At 36.3% G+C, this 24,794-nt stretch overlaps 1 protein-coding gene across 2 annotated transcripts in view; it reads left to right on the top strand.

The window, feature by feature from the left end:
• The window catches only part of LOC149775180 (eukaryotic translation initiation factor 3 subunit C-like), a 70,764-nt gene that overhangs the window by 40,663 nt on the left and 5,307 nt on the right, over positions 1 to 24,794 (top strand). The window contains exons 14-21 of one of the 2 annotated variants that reach the window (XM_089944417.1): positions 3,840 to 3,963; positions 4,973 to 5,005; positions 5,678 to 5,878; positions 7,076 to 7,201; positions 8,543 to 8,696; positions 10,467 to 10,660; positions 13,867 to 14,070; positions 14,427 to 14,589. In XM_089944417.1, coding sequence (XP_089800543.1) covers positions 3,840 to 3,963; positions 4,973 to 5,005; positions 5,678 to 5,878; positions 7,076 to 7,201; positions 8,543 to 8,696; positions 10,467 to 10,660; positions 13,867 to 14,070; positions 14,427 to 14,589 — 1,199 coding nt within the window. The remainder of the gene's footprint in view (positions 1 to 3,839; positions 3,964 to 4,972; positions 5,006 to 5,677; positions 5,879 to 7,075; positions 7,202 to 8,542; positions 8,697 to 10,466; positions 10,661 to 13,866; positions 14,071 to 14,426; positions 14,590 to 24,794) is intronic. The other variant, XM_089944418.1, reaches the window with a different exon arrangement.

Genomic DNA, 24,794 nt, shown 5'->3' on the forward strand with positions numbered 1-24,794 from the left:
GATAGAGTTGATGTGCAATGGTACCTTATTTCCCAGCTAAAAGACCCAATCACTGGAAGATATAAATTTCCTCTTCTTTGTCAGGTTATGAAAGGAATATTGGTTCTTTACCACTCTAATGCTGTGAGAGATTGTTCAGTATTGTTAACAAAAATAAAACAGAATTTAGATCCAGGCTCAGTATGCCAGTACTTATTGCTTTACTGGTGTGCAAGACATTCATAGTCTCAGCTGGTACAAAGTGTTGTGAAATGCAGCATGACAATCTGTTGCTTTCTAAAGCTAAAAGTGCTGCATATGAAAACTTGAACCAGTTAAGGATGTTAAAAGACCAGAGGGGCAAATAAATCATTCTTTGTTGAATTTTTAGCATGTTATATGTGGATTACTCTTTTTCTGCTTGGATTACTCTTTTTGTTCACTTGGATTACACTTTTTCCTCGTCAGGGGTTGGCATATATGGATCATGTAACATCTGCCATGGTCTGGGACTTGCCACTCGAATATATAATAGGTTCAGATAAACAAACAAAAAAAATGACGTATTTGTCTTTGTTTTAATAAGAATAAATACTTCGGTTTTATTACTTCTTTTCTTAACATAATAATTGCAGTTTTTATAAAAACATTTTGCCTAACCTATAAATTAGCCACTGTAAGCTTGCGCTTATGTCTGCCCATGTGAGGTTTGCCTGGAGCCATGAAGTACCATTTGTCGATGGTTTGACTGGGATTGTAAATCTCGGCCAGCAGTCCGTTAACAACCAGCTGTAGCAGATCACGCAGGGTGGAAGAGTCTTGAGCCAGTCTTTGTTTTGTTTTAATCTATTTACAAAACTGAACCCTTGCTCACACAGTGTAGTTGAGACAGCAACACAAGCTGTGGCTTCTAGAAACTTGTAATTATTTAGATTTTTTTAAAAATAGCTAATTATTTTATCACTGTAAAAAATACTGAATCTAAACACAGGATACCCAGCAAAGTGGGGAACGAATAAAAGACACTGTGAGCACAAAATAGAAAAGAATGAACTTAAAAACAAAGCATGTGGAAACTAACACACAGAACGTGATACCTACGTCATGTCTGAGTGGGACAGGCTACTTGCTGCTGATGCAATCAATCTTCTGAATCCAAACTGATCCGTATATTGACGAATTACTTTGGTATACATGCGCAGTTGACAATACGCCGAAAGGGGTGGGTGTTTATGCACCGAATATGCCTATGCATTCCTCTTGCCCACGCTTTGGCACACATTCAGGAAACATAAGTACATTATGACTGTTGTTCTAATTCTGTGTTCTTGGCAATCATGACTCACATCTAAACTGAAAATGCTAGTCAAATTGATTGCCAGTAAATGAATTATTTTTTACAAGTAGATACAAAATCACCATTTTTATTTAAAAAAATATCGCCATATGATAGCCTACTTGTTATTTTCTGAGCTCGCAAATGACATTTTTCCACTTGCAAATTGCAAGCTTGTGAGTGTGATTTTCGAGGGTTGCATATCAGACATATTCCCAGCAGGCTCTTTGTTTTGGCCAACTCGTCAAAAGGGGTCATGATCATCATACTGGGTGTTACCTTTACTCTCAGCCTATCAGGCCAAATTTTTTAAAAATATCCTTGCTTGTGTTTACATTTAAAAGAACAAAAGAAAAAGAAAAATAGGGTACGTAGGTCAGTACAGACTTTTTTATAGATGGTCTGGCTGGGTTTAAATGAAGCATAAACAAGAAAATGAGCATCATTTGCATCCTGAGTTTAATTTAAGTTGTAGTTACCTACCTTTATTAACTTTTTTTCTCCATTTTTTTTTTCTTTTATCCAAATTGTATATTTTGTATCAAAATAATATGTACAACTGGCAGGAAAAAATAGTTTAATCGGGTAACAAGAACCAAACACATTTTTATTTGGCCTCTTCAGATTTGCTTTTTTTTAGGGGTGTACAGCAATAGATCTCTTTATAACAAGGTGGATCCACAAATTTTCCACCCATGTGTCTCCAGCCCCAGACTCTTAGACCTGGACCATGTTTGTTTTGTTGGCCATCGGATACAAACTTTGAGACTACTTCTTCCCATCTACTGATCTGGTACAAGGAATAATCCAGAAACTAAGGAGTCATACCTGCAGTGAGAGTGGTCCTGACAGCCCAGGTCTTGGATTAATGATGTACTCGATTTAATGATAGACATCCCCAGGATTATCTCAGCAATGCCTAATCTACTCAGTCAGTGCCATTTGCAGGTGTTCCGTCCCTTCCTAGACAGGCTCCTTCTGAACACCTTGGTTCTATCAGGAGAGCCTTGTGCAGAAAAAAGTTTATCCCATCATTTGTGGAGAAGATTGTCCAAGCTAGAAGGCCTGTGTTTGGAAAGCATGTTAGGGCTGTCGGAAGTTCTCATGAGCTGGTGCAAGGACAGCAACATTTTCCCTTGCAGGGATTGATCTCACAGCTTGTTAACTTATTTCCTCTATCTCTTTGAGGAGAAGTTATATAAAGGGCAACCACTCCATGATTTTGGACATTAAAACATCATGGATGAGGGGAAATAGACCACAACAAGGATGTGTTAGACTTGCCGAGTAGCTTAACCTGAATCAATTTTCAGGCACTCACCTTATTCCTGTATGGAATCCTTCTCAGCTTCTGACTTGGATCAACCCCAACAACTCTTGGCTGACAGGGGTCATATTCATCATACTTCACCTCTCAGTTTTTCTTCGGATTTTGAATCCAGCTATTGGTTAGAATATTGCCAAAGGTGGTTGTTTGCTTGCTTTCCTTTATTAATACAAGAATGTAAGCTAAACTAGACATGTGCTCTCAGGCATTATTGAAACATGAAAAACCATTGTGGGAACTGAGATTTTTTCCTTCCTTTGAAGGCCAGGAAATACAAAATATCCTTTGAGTCTTTGATTAATTTGGTGATATGCTTAGTGTAATCTGACATGTTAAAAAATGAGACACAAGCCATGAAAATGTCAGCACGTTATTTGTGTGATCCATGCCAGCCATGCGTTTAAAGCTTTGTTTTGATCTAAGACATCACTGAAGCTGGTATGCACAATCAGCCTTCTCAAGTTTCTGTCTTTTAGATAACGCTACATTGAAGGGAATTAAATCTGGTGGGTCCAGTGACTTTAGTCCTTATGGCCACCAGACCATTTTAACTACAGCACAACATCCTCTTGGGCACAAGTGTATAGCTTTCACTGGTTTCACCCAGAAGTTTTCTTGTGAATAAAGCACCATTAATTTCTCATTGCCTTTGTGTACATGTCGGGTGGTGTGTGACCTGTGGTTGTTTTGCCTTTACATTGGGAGTGATTTTATTCTTCACATAGGAACTTAATCATATTTCACTTTAAGGGTGTCTTTGGTACAGGCTGGATACTGATATACGGCTAGCCACCAAGTGGTGGGAAGGAATGGTCATTGTAACAGTATCTGGTATATGGGTAGCCACCAAGTGGTGGGAATTGATGGTAATTTTAACAGTATCTGGTATAAGGGTAGCCACCAAGTGGTGGGAAGGGAAAGTTATTGTAACAGTATCTGGAAGTGTTTCTTCCCATAGATGGTATTTTCAAGGCAGAGTTTGGATTTGAGAGGTAGTGGACTTTATTGTGATAATGTAAGTATTCTTCAAGAAACATAATTTACAGTAAAATTTCCTTGTAGAAGATTGTCACAGACCTTATTACCTGCATTTTAGAAAAGTACTATTTTGATACAACAGTAGGACACATAAGCAGAGTGAAAGAAATCCAAACAGTTCCAAATAATTATTATAAACAAGCTTTCTCTATATTACAGGTTGAAGGATGAGAAGACGATATATGAGATCATCAAACGTCTACAGGAATACCTGGAGGGGCGAGCAACTACAGAGGAGATCTGTAGGATTTATCTTCACAGAATTGAACACACTTACTATAAGGTATGGTCCGTCATAACGGAATTGTTATCCTCTGGACTCCTTTATTGTTCTTTCAAGACATCTTTTGAAAACAGTGAGCAATATCAGTGTCTTGCAGCACTAATAGCAGACTTTTTGTAATGTATTTACTGGTTTATGTGATATTTAAAAATGATAGCAACAAGGACATTAATGAATAACTATCCTTAAATTTATAATATTTAAAACTTGTGTGTTTAAAGAAATTTTAGAATGGAATGTTTTGGCAACAAATAATTTGAAATCGGTAAAAACTGGAGGTGAGCAAAGTTTGTTGAACTTTTTTTTTTTCCTTGTGTCCCTTAAACATGGATAGGAGATGTGTGGTGTTTCTTGCATGTTTTGTCTTTGTAATGTGCCTGAGTTTGGAAGAAATATTGATATTATCATTGAATTAGAAGTTGGAGATAAAGTATTAGAGACCATAATGGTATGTAAGTTCCCTTAACCAGAAAGAATCCTTGATGAATTTTTTTAACACACTTGTCTTTCTCCATTCTTTTATTGAACAGACAACCTTGTGCATTGATTACAGATAATAATTGCAGCAACTAAAGGCACTTACAGAGCTGCTGGTTTTATGCATAGGTTTTATAACCCTTGTTATGCTTCACTTAAAGAGCTAGCTTCACAAGTTTAAAATCAGGCTTGCTATAAATTGAAGACTCTGCAGTAAATAACATGAAGTATTCATAATTTTTACCGACCAGAGTGCTAATAGTAATAATAAAATTTGTTGAAGCATTGATTATTAGCAATACCTCTGGTCACAGTGGTTGCAGGTTCATGTAACATGTTTTCTCTGTGCTTTTCTTAAAAAGATATTGAGTTCCAGTGCAAATAACCACCACCACCATCCTTAATTCTCATAGACTTTAGTACAGTAAATAATCCAGATATGAAGTATTGCCATTAGCAATGCAAGAACTTCTCCATCAAGTACTTATTTTATTATTATCTGTATGCTTAATCTTTTTGTCCTTTTTTCCAGTGTGACTTCTCTTTGGCTAAGGAAAATGTTGAGGTAAAGCACGCTTGCCGTTATTCACAATTTCCTATAAGGATGAATATTCTTAATCAAATTTGACTGTTTTTTGGGGAAATTTTAATTTTCCTAAATTTACTTCTATGAGGTAACATGTATAGCAGCAGTATTGACTCGGTGTCGAAAAAGCAAGAGGTACAAAAAAACCTGAAAAAGTCTGTACATAGGATGGTGGCCAGCTACTTCAATCCTATCTTTAGCTTAGTTGTCTTTTAAATGTTCATTTTTCGTGGCAGTTTATTGTCAGGGCTGTTCATTTAAGTATACATCATAACCAGGGAATTTTAAAAATATATGCATGGGTACTGTATTTACCCAAATCATATGAAAATGATAGCTGATTCTAAATTGCATCTAAGGGTGACTACTCTACAATACATGTGCCTTCCATTGTCTCGCATTTGTTTTACTGGAACAGCCCTCACCTGTGCCATTAATCCATTCTCAGATATAAAATCAGAATTTTAAAAGCCTTAGCATTGATGGTTAATTGGATGATTTGTGATTTTTAAAGCCATCCTCTCTCAGTAGAATTGATAACATATAGTAATCCATGTGTTCATCTGCTGTATTTCCATCATGCACACAGTCTTTCCATCATGCACACAGTCATTGAATAAAATTTCTCAATCATGTTTTTTCTACTCCCAGTTACAGGAAGATTCTGAGAAACTGATGGACAGGCTTTGTAAATATATTTATGCCAAGGATGTCACAGACCGTCTGCGGACACGAGCCATTCTGTGTCACATTTACCACCATGCACTGCATGACCGCTGGTTCCAGGCTCGGGATCTGATGTTGATGTCTCACCTTCAGGACACCATACACCACTCCGACGTCCCTACGCAGGTATTATTATCTAGCCTGTATTGACAAGTAGGAGTACAAGTTTTATTGTAGTCATTGAAAAACCATTTTAAACAATTTTGTTTACCCCTATTAGATTAGAAACAGCAGTACGAGTTTTGCATATAACAGTACAAGATTTATATATAGCAGAACAAGTTTTATTGTAGTCATTGAGAAACCATTTTAAGATTTTTTAAAAGTTTTTATACCTCTACTACATTAGAAACCTAGCAGTACAAGTTTTGCATATAACAGCATGAATTTTACATATAGCAGAATGAGTTTTACATATAGCAGAAAAAATTTGAATGTAGTCATTGAGAAACCATTTTAAGATTTCTTTTAAAGTTTGTATACCCCCTACTACATTAGCAAAAGGAGGCATATTACTTTGCTGCTGTCCATCCATACATTTATCGGTCCATATGTCCATCTTAATTCCATTGTTGCACAGTAGCACAATAATTATTGGACTTACACACATTGTCATGGTCATGAGTGGATGACCTGATTAAATCTCGAGACCGTTATACAAATTAGTCTCGGGACTTCATTTTAACCAAACTTTATTTGCACAATTAAGTACAGGCTACTGGAGGTAAACAAAGGAAATTTGATAGACATATTTTTATTCACATTTAGATGACATGATTAGAGTTTTTGGTTCACAGCAACTTTTTTAACAAAATATTTTAAACACGTTTTTGAACTTTTAGGACTGCATATTTAACAAATCTTCAGCACAGTTTAGGAAAAATAATTGGAGTTAGACAAATGAAATTTGGCTTTGTGTTTATGTACATAAATGAAATTTAATATGCTTGTTTGCATACATAAATAGTGGACCGGATTAGATTTTTGTGCCATTTAAAGCAATTTTGCAAATTTTTATGCAGATTCAAATCATTTACACTGTAGTGTATACAGCCATGAAACTTCATGACAGCACTGATCTTCAGGAGTAGGTCACAATCATCTGCTCTGTTAGTACATGGAAAATATTTAAACTTGATGCTGCATTCATCTTGAAGAATACCACTGTGTTTAGTTTTGAGATTAAAGGGAGCAGATTAGAAATAGCATACACTGAAATACTTTATCTTGCACTTGATTCACATCTTTCATTACTTCAGTGGCATGTGTTAAAACATGGCCAGCATCTTGATTTTATTATGCCCTTTATTTTTTATATTTTAGCTTCTGTACAACAGAACAATGGTACAGCTTGGACTGTGTTCCTTCAGATGTGGATTTACAAAGGATGCTCACAATGCCCTGGTAGATATTCAGAGTGGTGGCAGGGCCAAGGAACTTTTAGCTCAGGTATGTGGACATAAATGTCTTTTGAAACATTTCTGATTCACAATAAGGGAAAATCGCTCTTTCAGTATATATGGTTATTTACAAATTAATTTATTTTGAATATTGTTACAAGTCTGTGCTCTAAAAATAAGTAACAGAAAAGTGAAAGACAACAAGCTTTGTAAAATTTAACAAATAAATTTATTTCCCTAGAATAAACAGGGAAAATGAGAAAAAACAACGTATTGCAAATTAAATCCCAAAATAACTAAGAGTTACAGACACAAGTCCTAGTAATTTAAAGTCTTGAATAAAATTCAGTAAAAGTCCAGAAAATATCTCAAAACTGAAGTTGTTGATGTGTCTGTGGTAGCTATTGAAGTGTTGATGTATCAGCAATCTTTTGTTGATTCACAGAAATATAATTCCAGGTTTGAATTCAGTATAAATTCCAGTGAATGTCTTTATCCAAGAATTTTATCAAAGTAGCTTTGTATTTCCAGAGAAAATAATCACTTGAATTAAATAATTTGAATAAAAAAAGATTCCAGCCCAAAACTCCTGGTCACAACATATAACACAACTTAAAAGTGCTAGATGTTATAAAAGCACAAATGGTAAAATCTTTACAGTTACAATATATATAGTTCTGTACTTGACCTCAGGTCACAATTAGCATTTTCTATTAAAAAAATACATTACCTAATGGAACATGACCTTCTAGGATGATCCTAATGTTTACAAAATCAAAACCATAACCTGTAAATTTCACTTAGGAAGTCCGAAACCCTGACTCAAATCAACATATTTACTTTTGTTAATAAAGATCCTGATATTAGGTCCATAAACATAGAGAATAATTTAGCTATGTATTAGTTGTTGCTATAAAATAAAGTTAAAAATGTTTTTAAAAAAGTCAAATCAAGTCAAGCAGAAATTTTAACTCAGTTTTGGACAAGGTCAAGTCCAGCATACAATGTTACATTACAATAGCATGTAATGAAAAAAATTATTTTAAAACTAACAAACCAATAATTAAATTAAATATACATAACAATTGTCTTGAATTTTTTCTAGTGATTGACCCATCAGCATTAGGGGAATTTTATATAGTAAAAATGAAATTTGCAGAGGAATGTTTTCAAAATTGGAAATTCTGTAGGTCGTTGTACTTGATTAAGAAGTTTGGGTCCCATTTAATTTCAGATTAGGACTTTTTGGGGGTCTATTTGGGACACTGAGAAATCTCTGATAGCTCAGAGGTACACTTAATCTCAAGAAGTGATGCCAACATATTAAATTTGCAAATTTCAGTGATTGCATGAACCTGAATAAGTTCAGATTTCCTTTTTTTTTCTCTAGGGTCTCTTGTTACAGCGTCAGCACGAGAGAACACCAGAGCAAGAGAAAATTGAGAAGAGACGATTGTTACCATACCACATGCACATTAACTTGGAGCTGCTGGAGTGTGTTTACCTAGTTTCTGCCATGCTGATGGAAATACCATACATGGCCGGTACTGTTTCTCTGGAAACTTGAATTTTTTCCTATTTTGTTTGAATGTTATCATTCCATGAATGGGTAACTTCATTCTTGGTTGTACAGTGTGATTACATTGCATTTAAAAGAGTTCTGGTTAACGTATTACTGCATTTCAGTTTTGAGTCAATATGGTCATGACAGTGATGTTGAGGATGAGGTTATTATTTACAAGAATGCCAAATTTAGCATGTAATATCTGTTGTTTCACATGATCATCAGTATATGTACAGAATATGAACATGACATTATGTGATTTTCTGTTATTAAGTCATTTTCTTTTGATACATTAGCTCATGAGATGGGTGCCATTTTCTTTTGAGGTATTAGTTCATGAGATGGACTTTTGATGTATTAGCTCATGAGATGGATGCCATTTACTTTTGAGGTATTAGCTTATGAGATGGATGCCATTTACTTTTGAGGTATTAGCTTATGAGATGGACTTTTGATGTATTAGCTCATGAGATGGATGCCATTTACTTTTGAGGTATTAGCTCATGAAATGGATGCCATTTACTTGTGAGGTATTAGCTTATGAGATGGATGCCATTTACTTTTGAGGTATTAGCTTATGAGATGAATGCCATTTACTTTTGAGGTATTAGCTTATGAGATGGACTTTTGATGTATTAGCTCATGAGATGGATGCCATTTACTTTTGAGGTATTAGCTCATGAAATGGATGCCATTTACTTTTGAGGTATTAGCTTATGAGATGGATGCCATTTACTTTTGAGGTATTAGCTTATGAGATGGATGCCATTTACTTTTGAGGTATTAGCTCATGAGATGGATGCCATTTACTTTTGAGGTATTAGCTCATGAAATGGATGCCATTTACTTTTGAGGTATTAGCTTATGAGATGGATGCCATTTACTTTTGAGGTATTAGCTTATGAAATGGATGCCATTTACTTTTGAGGTATTAGCTTATGAGATGGATGCCATTTACTTTTGAGGTATTAGCTTATGAGATGGATGCCATTTACTTTTGAGGTATTAGCTCATGAGATGTACTTTTGATGTGTTATCTCATAAAATGGATGCCATTTACTTTTGATGTGTTAGCTCATGAAATGGAAGCCATTTACGTTCTTTTTGTCAGCTCACGAGATGGATGCCATTTACTTTTGATTTGTTAGCTGATGACATGGATGCCATTTTCTTTTGATTTGTTAGCTCATGAAATGGATGCCATTTTTCTTTATAATGTGTTAGCTCATGAAATGGATGCCATTTTCTTTATAATGTGTTAGCTCATGAAATGGATGCCATTTTCCTTATGTGTTAGCTCATGAAATGGATGCCATTTTATTTTGATGTATTAGCTCTTGAAATGGATCTCATTTACTTTCGATTTGTCAGCTCATGAGATGGATGTCATTTTCTTTTGATGTGTTAGCTCATGAAATGGATGCCATTTTCTTTTGATTTGCTAGCTCATGAGATGGATGCCATTGTCTTTCGATGTATTAACTCATGAGATGGATGCCATTGTCTTTCGATGTATTAACTCATGAGATGGATGCCATTATCTTTTGATGTATTAACTCAAGAGATGGATGCCATTTTCTTTTGATGTATTAACTCATGAGATGGATGCCATTTTCTTTCGATATATTAGCTCATGAGATGGATGCCATTTTCTTTTGATGTGTTAACTCATGAGATGGATGCCATTTCTTTTAATATAATTTAATATATTAGCTCTTGAGATTTATGCTTTTTTCTTTGAACATATTAGCTCATGAGATGGATGCCAGAAGAAGAATGATCAGTAAGAACTTCCACCATGTGTTGAGAATGGCGGAGAGGCAGACTCTGACAGGACCTCCAGAGAGCATGAGGGAACATGTTGTCGCTGCTTCCAGAGCAATGAAGACTGGTGACTGGAAAGCCTGTAAAAACTTTGTCATCAATGAAAAAATGAATACAAAGGTCATTTTAAATACAAATTGTATTTATACAAAATGCTTTTTTTTCTGCATGCTTAAAATATTACTCAGGTGGCTGTACATGAATATATGAGCAGATGAGTGGAATCATTTTGAGACTTGATATTTAAAAAGAATTATTCTTATGATGGTACATGCTTTGAAACACAACTCATCCCTAGTTTTGTTATGGATCCTTGAAAATAATTAGTAAACAGAGGATACAATTGAATTATCTCTTTATTTATCAGCCTATCTCTAGGATATTGGCTTGCATATGTTCACATTATACTTCCCAGGGTTTTTCCAGGTTCTTCCTCCACCAAATATACTGGCCGCCATGTGTAGCCTGTCATGTGCTGAAAAATTGTGCTAAACCCATAACAATACTAGCTAAATGTACTCATCTGAACCTTGTACTGCCTAGACATGTTGGTTAAAATGACTTGTTCCACTGTTGTGTAGAAACAGTTGAAAGGAAAAATGCTCAAGATCAAAATCTTCTAATGTTGAAGTCCTGAGCTTTCATCCCATCTCAGTCAGTTGCCACTTATAGTTGGGCATACCCATGTGGCCTCATCCTCCACACGTGATTGATTGGACTTGGCTGCTGGCAGCCATCACTTACAGTTGGGCACACCCCTGTGGCCTCATCCTTCTCACGTGATTGATTGGACTTGGCTGCTGGCAACCATCACTTATAGTTGGGCACACCCCTGTGGCCTCATCCTTCTCACGTGATTGATTGGACTTGGCTGCTGGCAACCATCACTTACAGTTGGGCACACCCCTGTGGCCTCATCCTTCTCACGTGATTGATTGGACTTGGCTGCTGGCAACCATCACTTATAGTTGGGCACACCCCTGTGGCCTCATCCTCCACACGTGATTGATGGGACTTGGCTGCTGCAACCATCACTTCTTTACAGCTGGAGCAGGAGGATTGGGATAGGTTAGATTTGAATACTTTGCCACCTTTTCATTGGCTGCTGAAATCTCCAATGAGAAGGTCAGTCTGTGAGACTAGTCCACATTGCATATGTTGTTTTCAGGGTATTTTCTTTCCTCTCGCCCGTAATCCTGCATTTTGACTACTGATATGGACACAGTGGAAAATATTGCTCCTTTTTTATATTGGTGGCATTGTGAGTGCAAGTTTTCTCACATGCTATCCAGGCTTCTGACAAGTCTGTCCAGGTCCCAATCAGTCTATCCCCCCCCCCCCCCCGCCCCGGTGTCCATTTCCACTTTTGATCAGAGTATGATTGTAGCACCAAGTTGGACTATGTGGCCTACAGTTGGGATCTGTCCAGTCAATCCATCCTTTTGGCCTTGCTGCCACTGGTTCCTTTGGCCATGCAAGATTAACTGGCTGCATACCTGCCAGATAACTGAACATACTCCAAGAGGAAACTACTCATTTCTTATACCTAATATGATTTCACAGATGTGAAATACTTCGCAGACGAGGACACTTCTTGCAAGTGGGACATCAGTAAGCTGTGGAACCCAAATCCTGCTAAGTAGAGGACTGAGTTTAGCTTAAAGCTGCAACTGAAGAGATTTATAGGATCTTGTTTCCAGATGAGCACCGCCCATCACCATCATCAAATCAAGTGTACTGGGTCAGGACCTCTGTGGATATGGATGACAACCATTCCTCCTTCCTTCTGTTCCAGCAATCTCATAAGATCATGGAGATTACAGTCATCTGTCTGACAGGATGTGAGACTCCAGTAATTCCAAGACTTTTTTTCTCAGAAAGTTAGCTCCTGGCATCTTTTTCCAATCTTTGTTACAGAATGCACTTAAAAACCTATAAGTTGATTTGCCTATATTGGACACAGATAAAATGGTGGTAATATGTACTGATTTTCTCTAAAGTAGACCATAAAGTGTTACAGGCAAGTTTAAGAGTGGTGATAAATATAATAATAATTTCATTTTTGCTTGATTTGGCTTAATTTTGAATCTTAAATCTTGTGGAGAAAGTGGGAACGGTCATTTGTGGGAATCTTGTTGTTGTAGGGTTTAACGCCATTTTTCAGCACACGATAGGCTATACATGGCGGCCAGTATTAATGGTGGAGGAAGAACCCTGGAAAACCCTGGAAAGAACCACCGACCCACGAGGAGCTACTGGCAAGCTTTCTCACATACCCACATTGGCTGAATCAGAGACTCGAACCGTCGCAGACAGAAGTGAGATGGCAATGGTCCGTAACGGAGAGCGCTTAAGACCACTCTGCCACTTGGGGCCTCTCATGGGAATCTACAAGTAACATTGTCAAAGATGTTAACATGACAGCTTATGACATTTTGGTCAGTGCCGTAACTGCCCTGAGCAACCTTGATTCAGTGGGACTTGATACTCTCCTTTGCATGTCTTCACTTGAATCCTATCCACTGGTGGTCTTTTAGACCTCCCCTAAAGTTCTATGGGGGGCATGAGGAAGCAGGCTGTCTCTTCAGTCGTCTCCTTCTGCCTTTTGACACAACTTGCCAAAGACATGGAGAACATCATCATTAAATTTGTGATGGCTGGATTTGTGAGGCAGACTTATAGAATATGTAATCCTAATGTATCCTGATCAGGGAAGTCTTACGAAAGATGCTCGTTATACCAACAACAAAAAATTTATTGAACATTTTTCAACTATTAAGCTATTAATTTATTGTGTTCTGTGTCCAATATTTAGCTAATTTATTGATTGTATTCTGTCTGAAACATTCTGTTAATTTGTTGGTTGCTTTCAGTGTCCAACACTTTGTATTTGATATATAATTATCATTTCCATTTCTTTTTATGTTAAATATCAATAAACTTCCTGCCTTTATATCAGTTTATATAATGTTTTCCATTGTTTAGTAGGAAACTTTATAAAGGAATAAAACTCTACCTTAGAGTCTAGTATATTTGTATAATTTAAATCAATTCTGGATACAAGGCATTCAGCAGTTAATGAATAAGTGGAGGCCAATGAAATTTGTTAATTAATACCAAGTTTCATTATTAAAATAGGCATCAATACATGGATACATTTTACACTTGTACTGCAATAAAAAAATTTCCATCAGTTTTAAATTAATTAAAATAAGTATGTTTAGGTAGGTTTATATATATATATATATATATATATATATATATATATATATCCCACATGCACATACCCATGATTATATCAAAATACTACTTGTGCTGTATTTCAGGTGTGGAACTTGTTTCCCCATCCAGACAGAGTACGGGATATGATCACCTCTAAAATCCAGGAAGAAAGTCTGCGCACCTATCTCTTTACATACAGCAGCGTCTATGATTCACTGAGCCTCCACACCTTGGCAGAAATGTTTGAACTTGAGAAGCAGGTTGTCCACTCAACCATCAGCAAAATGATAATCAATGAGGAGTTGATGGTAAATAAGAGTTGTTGGAATTATTTGAATTTATGTGGAATTCATTATTCATATGTTGAGTATACTTTAAATCAAGAGCTTATGGAAAGGACTAAATCAGCAAGAATTAAATTATTACAGAAGAAAAATATAGCTGTCAGAACTTGTGTCAATGAATGAGTGTAAAATATGAATATTGCAGTAACCACAGGAAATACTTAGAGTTACATCCCTGTCAGTTGTATGTATGTGTTCATTGGCATAGTAGCATAAAACAGTATATTATAACCATCATGAAGATTATTGGTGATTGGATTAGAATTTACAATTTTAAGGAATAAATTCCATCAAATTTTTTACCTTTTTTTTTTATAAAGGCTTCTTTGGATGAACCTACTCAGTGTGTGATTATGCACCGTACTGAGCCCACTCGTCTCCAGTCATTGGCTCTTCAGCTGTCAGAGAAAGTTGGAAACCTGGTGGAGAACAATGAGAGGATCACAGAAATCAAGCAAGGAAATCTTTTCTACCAGAAAGGAAGTAAGTCAGTCTTATGGTTGTAAGTCTTTATTCCTACATATCTTGTAGAAGTCGGAGATGAGAATTTTCTACATCAGTTGAAATTTCAGTTTGAATTTGCAGATTTCCAGGTCTAGTTTGTTTTACATTGTTACTTCCATTATCTAATTTGCCCATGTAATGCTATAGAAGTATTGAATACACCAGTCTGCATTTTCACATTGCACATGCTCATTGCCACCCTGAGTTGTGAATAAACAAATGCCACCATGTTTTGGATAGTCATGGGTCAATGCTATCTGTTTTTTATTATTATTATTAGCATACAACGTTTCAAGATAGAGCAGGCAAAAATTACTGTTCAGTCTTGTCATCTTCACATCCAGAAATGCATTACGACTTTCATTCTGGAATAGGTCCAATTGGTGAATTCTAACTTGCTTATTCTAGGCAGGGCTGATATAGATGTGACTGGGTTACTATCTATGATTTAAATGTGACAGGGTTACTATGAGTTAGATGTGACTGGGTTACTGTATCCCAGTCATATAGAGGATTCTTTTGAGTGATTTATCTGTCATTTATTGGTATCCAGTGTTTGTTGTGTTTTTTTCTAAAATATAGGATGTAACAAAAACCTGGATGATGGGAAAACAATGCTCTCTGATGCATTCTAATGGAAATTTCAAATTTCAAATTTGCTGGAAATTTTTGATTATATTTGTAGATTTTCTATACTCTGCATGTCTGGTTTATGTACTTTGATTCATATTGGACATAGTATATACTTACATAAAAGTTGGATCCAATGCAAACTGCATAGATCAAAATGTTATTTTGCATAATGCACTGGTAGAGCTGCTTTTTAGTCTGTTCTGGATTTTAGTATGTTTGTTAGGAATAATAAGTAGAACAAACAACACAGACCACGATCTGCCACCACATTTCACAAATCAATGGCAAATCAGAGTCTGTGTTGTTAGAAGGGAGTAGGTAGGGTATTTGGTTCTCTTACACACCAGTTTATTACAAAAATGGTACTTACAGCTGCCTGTTGCATCTATTTTTTTGTATAAAACTAGGACTAATATTGCACAATACACCAGGTTATTACAAATGATCCCAAATGTTATTTGAAAATAAGGCATTATGAACAGAATAAGCAGAGTGCTATAGATGTCAGTTTCCTTGAAATGGAGGTGTTGTTAGGTAGGCACATTGCAAAAATATAAACTGGTGTGTATGTGTGATTAGGATTTTTAACATAGCTTTAACAATGTTTCAGTCTTATATCTCAACGATGTCTGCAGTGTGGCAGTTTGTAGTGATGTCTAGCACTGGGGCATCATGCCGCAGACATGTAGCACGATGTCCCACCCAGTCACATTATACAAAAAAATAGATGCTTGATTTTGTGCCAATTTTACTAGTGAATGGGATAATGGGCATTTTCAAGTAACTTTTCAAGTTTTATCATTAAATATTCTTTTAGTCAGTTTTTAAATTATTTACTAACCAATTCTTAATTCCCTGTAGCTTGCAGCATGTATTCATACAACGGTATTGCTTACTGGATCATTTTATCTGCATGTAAACTTTAATGTTACACTTTAATTCAAACCAGAAGAGCACCGACTGTTGTACAGCTTTTTGTTGAACCTGCCTATGGCAGGTGCTCTGTATAGCAGTCAGGCTGGTATCGATGTGTCTGTTCATCCATCTCTCCACACCCTAGATAAACCTCAGTGTTCAGGTTTTGGTCACTGAGGCATGCTAATTAAATGTAGATACACCAATTTACCATAAGCACATGGCCTGCTTGACATGCTTCTTGTGATGGGATTTATAAGGAAACTGGTTTGTTGTCAGTGACTGTCCAGATCCTAATGTGATAACTTAAAAGAGTAATGGAACATTCCTTAAATGTTCCTCAACCTGGTCTATGCTGCCCAGCAAAAAATAGTTCTTGTGACGTGTTCTTTACATATTGAGTAACTGTGCTTCACAGGTTAGTTTTTTTCAATAATCTTTCTTTCCTGTAGCAATTAGTCATTTTAAAAAAATGTAATAATGTTACCCAAAGGCAGTAGTAGGTCAATGTAACTTGTTATCATTATAGTGGCAAATACTTTGGCAGGTATGGTTGTCATGTAAAAATTCTGTATTGGTCATTATTGTGAATTTACTTTTGTTCTTATGGTACTAATTAATGTGGGTTACAAGGCTGCATCAAAGCATATTAAAAGACCCATGGAACAGTAATTCCAATAGGGACCCCATCCCCATCAGTGACATATCAACAGATTTATTGACCAACAGAAGGGTATTTTGTTGGCAAAGTCCCAAAAATGTATACCCATGAAAATAAATTGTTTCAAAAAACTGTAATTGGTATTGAATTTTCCTGGGTATTCATTTATCATGTTTTTTTTTTAAAATTATTTGTTATTGGGTCATTTAGTGTTAATTCTACACATCCTACACATCACATATCTGCACCAAACTGTGTGAATGGCTTGCACTTTGGATGAGAAAAAGCCAGTAAATCTTGAATTCAAAAGGTCATAGGTCAAGGTTATTTTGACTGAAAGAAGCAAAGTTTCTGCACAATAACATAGTTCTTCATCAGAGATATGGATCTCTCTTTGTAGATGGCTTGCATCTGGACTAAGGAAGAAGCTTACTGATTCTGGGGTCAATGGTCAAAGTCACTGGCAGGGAAAAAATGCTTTCTGCAACAAAAAAGATTAAATTTTTGACCATATACCATTTACAAAAATTATATGTTTTAGGGTCCAAGGGTCTAGATCACTGTGACTGAATGAAGAAAAATGGTTTCTGCAAAATAGCTTAGTTGACTTTATTGTTTGTGGAGGGTTGCACTTTATACATGGAAGAGATCGATTGATTTTTGGGTCAAAAAGCCAAATGTCAAAGTTGTAGTGGCTCAAAGAAAAATGGAGTTTTGCAGGATAACATTTGTTCTAGACTACATTCCATGACTAGTTGTTGATGGCTTGCACTTGTGGCAATAAAAAGATATTGATTCTGGGGTCTGAAGGTCAGAGGTCATGGTTGTACTAAGTCTGATGAGAAAGTAATGGTTTCTGTATAGTTTAAGACCACATACCTTTACCTAATGTCCAGGTCATTGAAACCTGGTGGTGAGTTATCTCCAGGCTCTGCCATGCCCTACTAATACTCACATAGAGGACTATCAGCCAGGCATATAATGTGTTTGCTGAGTCTGCCTTGGCAGAATGTCTGCACTTGAGTATTTGTGAGCATACCTTATGTTGATCCACACACTAGATTAACCTCACTTTGGTATTTGTTTGCATGCCCATATGTTGATCCACACACTAGATTAACCTCACTTTGGTATTTGTTTGCATGCCCATATGTTGATCCACACACTAGATTAACCTCACTTTGGTATTTGTGTGCATGCCCATATGTTGATCCACACACTAGATTAACCTCAGTGTTTAAGTATTTTGTGGTCAGTTTTTCAGGTTCATTTGCCCATAGAGTCCTAATACATGTGTACAGCACTAATTTACCAAAAGCATGTGGGTTAGCAGAGGTAGAAGCATTGTGAAAATCCATGGTTGTTCCTGGCAACTAGATCTGAATATCTGGCTGCCCATCAGATTTTTCTGTTTGCCCAGTAAATTACTGTAGTTACCTGCAAGACTGCTGTAGCCAACTTTTGTCGTATATTGACCTAATTACACACAATACTTATAACCCACCATGCCAATGGAAAGTGTCACAAGTTTACACATATTGATTCTATTTTTGAGATTAACAAATAAAAGAAAAATAAATTCCTTATTTTGATGGTGTTGTGTTGGCCATCAGCTTTCTTGAAGTTTGCCACCTTTAACTGGAAACTCGTCCATATTTTATTTTTATTCCAATCTGCATCATTATGGTTCACATTAATCCAATGTCTAAGCTATCAGGGAGCTTTGAACTTGCTATGTGGGTTTTTTGTGTAGACGTTGCCCAATATCCAGTATACTATAAAACAACAATCGTGACTGGTTTTATTTTAAACTTATCATATTTTTTTGGCTGAAGTTATTCAACATAAGCAACTGTCGCATGCTCTACATTTCTTCAACAGACCAGCAATAAAATGTACATTCACTTGATCATTGGCCAAAGAAAGAAACCCCTACCATATATTGGTGTGTTGACAAAAGCTAAACCTTCATGAGTCTTGTTTTTTCAGGTTTTCTGCCTTAAGGGTTTTAATATGAACTGTGATTACTAACAGTAATGAGTAACTGACTTGTTTATCAGTTGTGACCTTTTACTGACAGTAATCGCTCAGCACTCAGCTGTAGGATTATATATAGATAATTCATGTACTTGTCTGTAGATACCCAGAGGGACAATTCAGTGGTCAAATATTTGGTGCTGGAAAATATATAAAATGGCATTATAATTGTTTTAATATTTTCTGGTTGTCTGACTGGGTTTTTCTATTTGGAAAAATGCTTGCCTGACATTAGTAGTTTTGTCATGGGAAATGGATTTTTCTTCCTAGGATGGGCTGGAAATATGGACCATGGTCAGCTTCTTTTAAATCTTGCTTCAAGCTTTAATTGAGTTTTTTTGGGTTGTTTTGTTTTAGAAATTGCATGTATCCAAGTTTAGTACAACACTAGTATCCTTTCAAGAGCAACACAGTTAAGACATGTCCATTTTGTTGACCAGTCTGTGTTCTTCTGAATAGCACCCATGTATATTACCAGTACTCACAGCAAGACAGGTCCTGGTTGAGAAATGTGTTGACCGTTGTCATTAGAAGAAAAGAAAGCAGTACAACTTCTCATCAGTTTCCTTTAATTAAAAATCAGAGATAAGCGCTTCTGTATTTTTTTGTGTCTTTACTTCATTTTCTACAAATTAGCCAGGAATTCATTAAACTTTTGAAGTAAATGAGTTGCTTAAAACATTCTTTCGAATCAAAGTTAAAATTTGTAAAATTTTGTCGGTACATATATATGGTAGTCGTAGCTGAAAATTTTGTTTGCTTGTTATCATTAGTGTCAAAGAGACTTCTTCTGAAGGTTTTAAGTAAACTCTCATTTCAAGTCTTGAAAATTTATAAAATCAAAGCCAATATTCTCTAAAAAGCTCCCTACACTAAATATTCGAAGGTTCTACTGATATACCACATTCTCACCAGGCCTTTGTCTTGTAAGACAAATTTACCACATTCTTACCAGGTCTTGTCTTGTAGGCTGATTTTCTATAATGCTTCTACTAACACTGCCTTATTATATGATTCCTTATACAGAGCTTGTGTTCTAATTTGGTGAGTTTATTTTATATTTGAGGTGATGGATAAGCTGGGGATTTGAACAATTCCTTAGAAGTTATGAGCATTTTGGAACGCTGGAGGGGTAGGGGAAAAACAGCAGTGTTGTGCCTAGTTTGAGTTGTCTGAGATTCTTGTGTGCTATTGTCCATGTGGAATAATTTAGAAATAAATGATTGGTTTTTTACAGGTAGAGTCATATTTAAGGTGGACAAGTGTCCATTGGAATTTCTACAGGTACAACAATCTAGGTAGAGAGAAATTAACCTGGAAAAAACTTGTTAATATCAGTAATTTATTTTATGTTATGCAATGGAATGAGAAATAATACTGACATTTGACTGGAGTGAAATACAGTAAATATTTCCAGTTATTGATGCTTATGTGGTCTAGTGGTAAAAATGGCCACTTTACACATGGATGTCGCTAGTTGCGATTCAACAAGGAGCAGATACTTTTTTATTTTCTTTCATCTTTTTAATGTGCTGGAATTGTCAAGGAGAATTGTGTTACTGCTTAAATTTTCTATGTATTTACAAAATATAGCAGAAAATAAACAGTAAACCGCTGTCATTGCAAAGGGTACAGTAATAAACTGGCTACTTTGGTCTGTTATACGTGTTGCTTGCCAGTATGTTTAAGCATAACATGAAAAGAAAATTTGCTTGCACCAATAGCTAATATATTTTATCTCGTAGCTGAAAAACGTAAGCATATATCTGTTATTCACTCTGAGCAAGCAGACATCGTTAGTACATTGTCTGTGCCAGTTGTTTAGCTAACTCCTTCAGCAATGGAAATACCCATGTCCAAGACAGATGCACCATTGTCATGTTCTTGACATTCTTAGAACAGTTGGATTGACACAGCCTTACTTGCTGTTATCAACCTATGTGGAATAGCCCATCTTCATTCTTTTCTGGATGATATCTTAAGACATGGAAAAAAAGCTTGCTTGAAGAAAAAATACAACATTGATGGTTATGCCGCATTATAACCTGATATTTCATTATTAGTAAAACCCTATACTGAGTCCTTAAATGTCAAAAGCTTTTTGATAGTTTAGTGATAATGTTTCAGTGCTTTACATGTTATAAACCCACACCCTCCTCATCAGGAATTATTTGTAAGAATTTGTAAGCATTTTTTGCAAGTGGTCATATGGTTTACTTTGAGTGTTTACATTTTGTACGTATTAAAGGATGCACTGCCTTAAGACTCTAAAGCCAATTTAACAGGTGCATGTAAACGTCAACAAATCCCCCCTTGCAAAGCCCCATCATCCAAGGGGTGGGGGTTATAAGTATTCAAGAGATGGAGGTTGTCAGCATCCAAGGGGTGGAGGTTATAAGCCAGGAGAGGGAATGAACCTTATGTCTAGAGACTGATACAAAAGGTATCAGATGAGAAAGTGGGACTGACCACATTTTTTTTTTCCCTTGCCAGTTCTTGTCATTGCCCAACCTCTATGCAAATTCTCTGACCACAAGCAAGTGAGGAAGCAAGAGCAGGTCTGTTCTACGCATTGCCCTAGAAAGTCTGCCTAAGCCAGACAGAATCTTTGAAAAACCTTATGTCTTTTCAAGAAGTTAGCTTCAGTCAAAATCAAGTGCTTCTGTTCATGATTTCCACATATTTTGCCATAATTAACGAGAGGATGTAAGCCACAAAGAAGTCCTTTCTGACCTTCTAGTCAGTTTTGATTTATCTTGACTATAGATGCCTTGGCTTTTTCTCTAGAAATGGAACCAGTTTTGATGTGGTTGAACAAGGTGCCTTTTTAACCAGTCTTGAGCCTTGCTAAATGATCTTTCCTACAAAACCTGTTTGCTGTCACTCTAGCCTTGATGGGCAGAATTAGTTGAATATGCTGCCAGGTTGCTCAGTTGCAGTAAAATTGTGTAATTTGAAATAAGTTTTTGTGTGAGAACTTCTGCAGTGAAATCTGAACTCCCACAAATGAAAATCTATGATATGCAAATAATTTTTAATGAAGTCTGTTTGTAATTTGCTCCATCAAAGGTTGTCTGCTTTGATTTTGGTCACCATTGTGTTTTTCAGTGCCTGACTTCCTTTTCCATGTGTCTGTCACACAAACTGATTGCATATAACCAAAAATGCATTAAGGTGTAATTGAGACAATGGCAGGTCCTAACTTGATAAAGAATTACTTTAAAGTTCCCCAACCACCAACTTTTTACATTTTTGTTTAGAAACCAAGGTGGGTGGGGGCCTGCTTTATCAATCCAGCCATTTCCTTACTGTTTACAAGTCAACCCAAATATCTTGTCTGCCAGCCCTTGGTTTCAAATTGCTGTTTTCTTTCAACCTTCTCCCTAACTGTGTCTGCAGTTCTCACCTAGGGCATTTAAATGGAACCGATCAGAGCAGGGAGGTTGCACTTGTTCTTACCACTCAAAAAGAGATGGGAAAATACTTTCACTTGAGACGGTCTTGTTCTGGATATGTTGGGTTATCTGATCAGTCTAACCCCAAAACCATGTTTATTTCTTGTGCATATCAGCTCATGACATTAAGGCAGTCACCACAGCAGTCAAGTGAAACTATTCCCAAACATCATTCAAGCCATGTGAAGGTTGTCAGATACAGTATTCTCCAGCTTTTGAGACCTTTCATTCCAAAGGGCTAAGTTTGACCTGGTCAGACCTGTATCATCACTCATGAGCTTTTCACCATCAAGCTGCCTTCCCAAGTCACTCAGGAGCTTTGCGTCAGCAGGCTGTCTTCCCAGGTCACTTGGGAGCTTTGCATCATCAGGCTGACTTACCAGGTCAGTCAGGAGCTTTGCATCATTGCAGCTTACTCTACTTCTGTTGGATTTACAGGTGCAGAAATTTTCTCATGAAGACCATGTTCTTTTAATGAGCAGTACTAACCCTTGTCTGTATCACACACAAGCTGCATCTAATATGTTAGGAGACTGGAATTGAAGACAACTCTGGGTAAAGGGATGTAACTCCCTCCACCACTCATTTATTTTTCCTTCATTATTATGATATGATAATGTATTTGAAGACAAAACCAATTTTTATGTTCCATCACAACCGTGATTGGGGCATGTGCTGTCACTCTTGTCAAACAGTACAACACACCTTGGTTAAGTTTTCCACTTAGGTTGGACATTATCTAATAACAAATGACAGGAATAGGCACATATTCCTCTGCCCAAGGGGAAACCACTTTCATCCAATACATCCATCATGCAGTTGTTTTACTTCTTTTTTTGCTAAAACAAGCCAAAAGGTATTGACATCTTTTTTCACTTGGGATGGTTGGATGTTCAAGGTACTGAATGGTCTAACATAATGATTAAGTACATATTATCAAAGAAAGATATTTTACTATAACGAGTGGTTTCCACATGTAGTGAGTCCTGTCAGTATAGGACAATCACGATTTGACAGAAATTTATTTAAAAAATAATTTTGAAACAGGTTGAACAGAATGGTGTATATCTGTCTTTCAGATATGGGTATCATTTTTGTAGAGGTGTTTGCTATAGGTCTGGTTTTCCTGCATATGTTTAACTATTTCTTTTTACCTTCCATGAGTAAGTGTTCAGTGCATTTTCCATCACTGATCAATTTAGATGAAATACTGATCGCAATCTACAAAAAAGATGGTCTTTGGGCATTCTGACCTTACAATACAGAAGGTCTGATTTAGAGCGATAGTTATTGTGTGGTTGCTTTGGATGCAGGTCAGAGGTGGTGAAGGTTTGCCACATGTTGCTAATGCTTTATGTGCCGTCTTCCCATATTGTTATTGCCTACCATTATATCCAACCATATTGTGGGGAATATAGTTACTGCAATGTCCATCTGTCTGCCCTTCCATCCATGCATCAATCTGTTTGTAGTAAAGGTTGTTTTCATGACAAAACATTAGTTTCCTGTTTTTTTTTTCTTCTCAAAACTTCTATGTGTCTTATCGATGAGTTGAGGCAGATTATTGATTCTGGGTCCAAAATCAAGGTCAGTGTGGATGAAAATGTGATCTTTCTTTCTGTATGATGTTTTCAAGGCATAAATTTCATCCAGCTTCATAGGTTGACCATACATATGCAGGGGCAGCTCCCTATCGATTTTAAGGCCAAGGTGAAAGTTGGATGTCACTGGGGCCAGCACTGTATTTACTTTTTATGTTGATTTAGTTGGTTAAGTTTCCTGGTTCCAGTTTCCATAAAGCTTATAGGTAATCTACACTTGAAGAATGACTTGAGCAGAGAGGTCAGAGGTCATGGTCACAGGAGCCAAAATTGTCATTCTGAATATCAGATAATAAGTTGACTTTCCTCAAGTTTTGCAGTTTTTTATCAGCTTCATTGTTGCTTTTCAAATGAGGAATGGCAGCTCCCTACTGAGAGACATGAAATTGCAAATATGTTAATTGTTATTGTTACCTATGTAAGTCATTATAGCTATGGTTGGTTGAGGGGATCAGACATTTTTCTTATGGATATTTTTTTTTTTTTTAAAACATGGGAAATATAAATGGATATTTGCTTTTGTATCCATCCATCTGACCAAGTGGTGTGAAGTGGTTGGCTTTACCAATCACTGCCAACTCACCTCTGTCTGCATGGGTTCAGGTCTCAGGTTTGACCAATGTAGGTATGAGAAAAGAGCTTGCTAATAGCTTCCCATGGGTTGGTGGTTTTTACTGGGTGTTTTCCTGGTTCTTCTGTTACCAGTTATAGCCTATCATGTGATGAAAAATGGTGTTAAATCCAAAAAAACAATGTCCATCCATTATACTTTATGTTCCACACAGCAACTTTTATGGCTTTTGAGATAAATTGATATTTATTATATTTACTTGTTCTTACAAGAGAGTATGTTGCATACCACATGTAGGGTGATGTCTTTGA

Source organism: Sinohyriopsis cumingii, chromosome 19, assembly GCF_028554795.1.
Source record: "Sinohyriopsis cumingii isolate HCF-2022 chromosome 19, ASM2855479v2, whole genome shotgun sequence".
NCBI classification, from domain to species: domain Eukaryota; kingdom Metazoa; phylum Mollusca; class Bivalvia; order Unionida; family Unionidae; genus Sinohyriopsis; species Sinohyriopsis cumingii.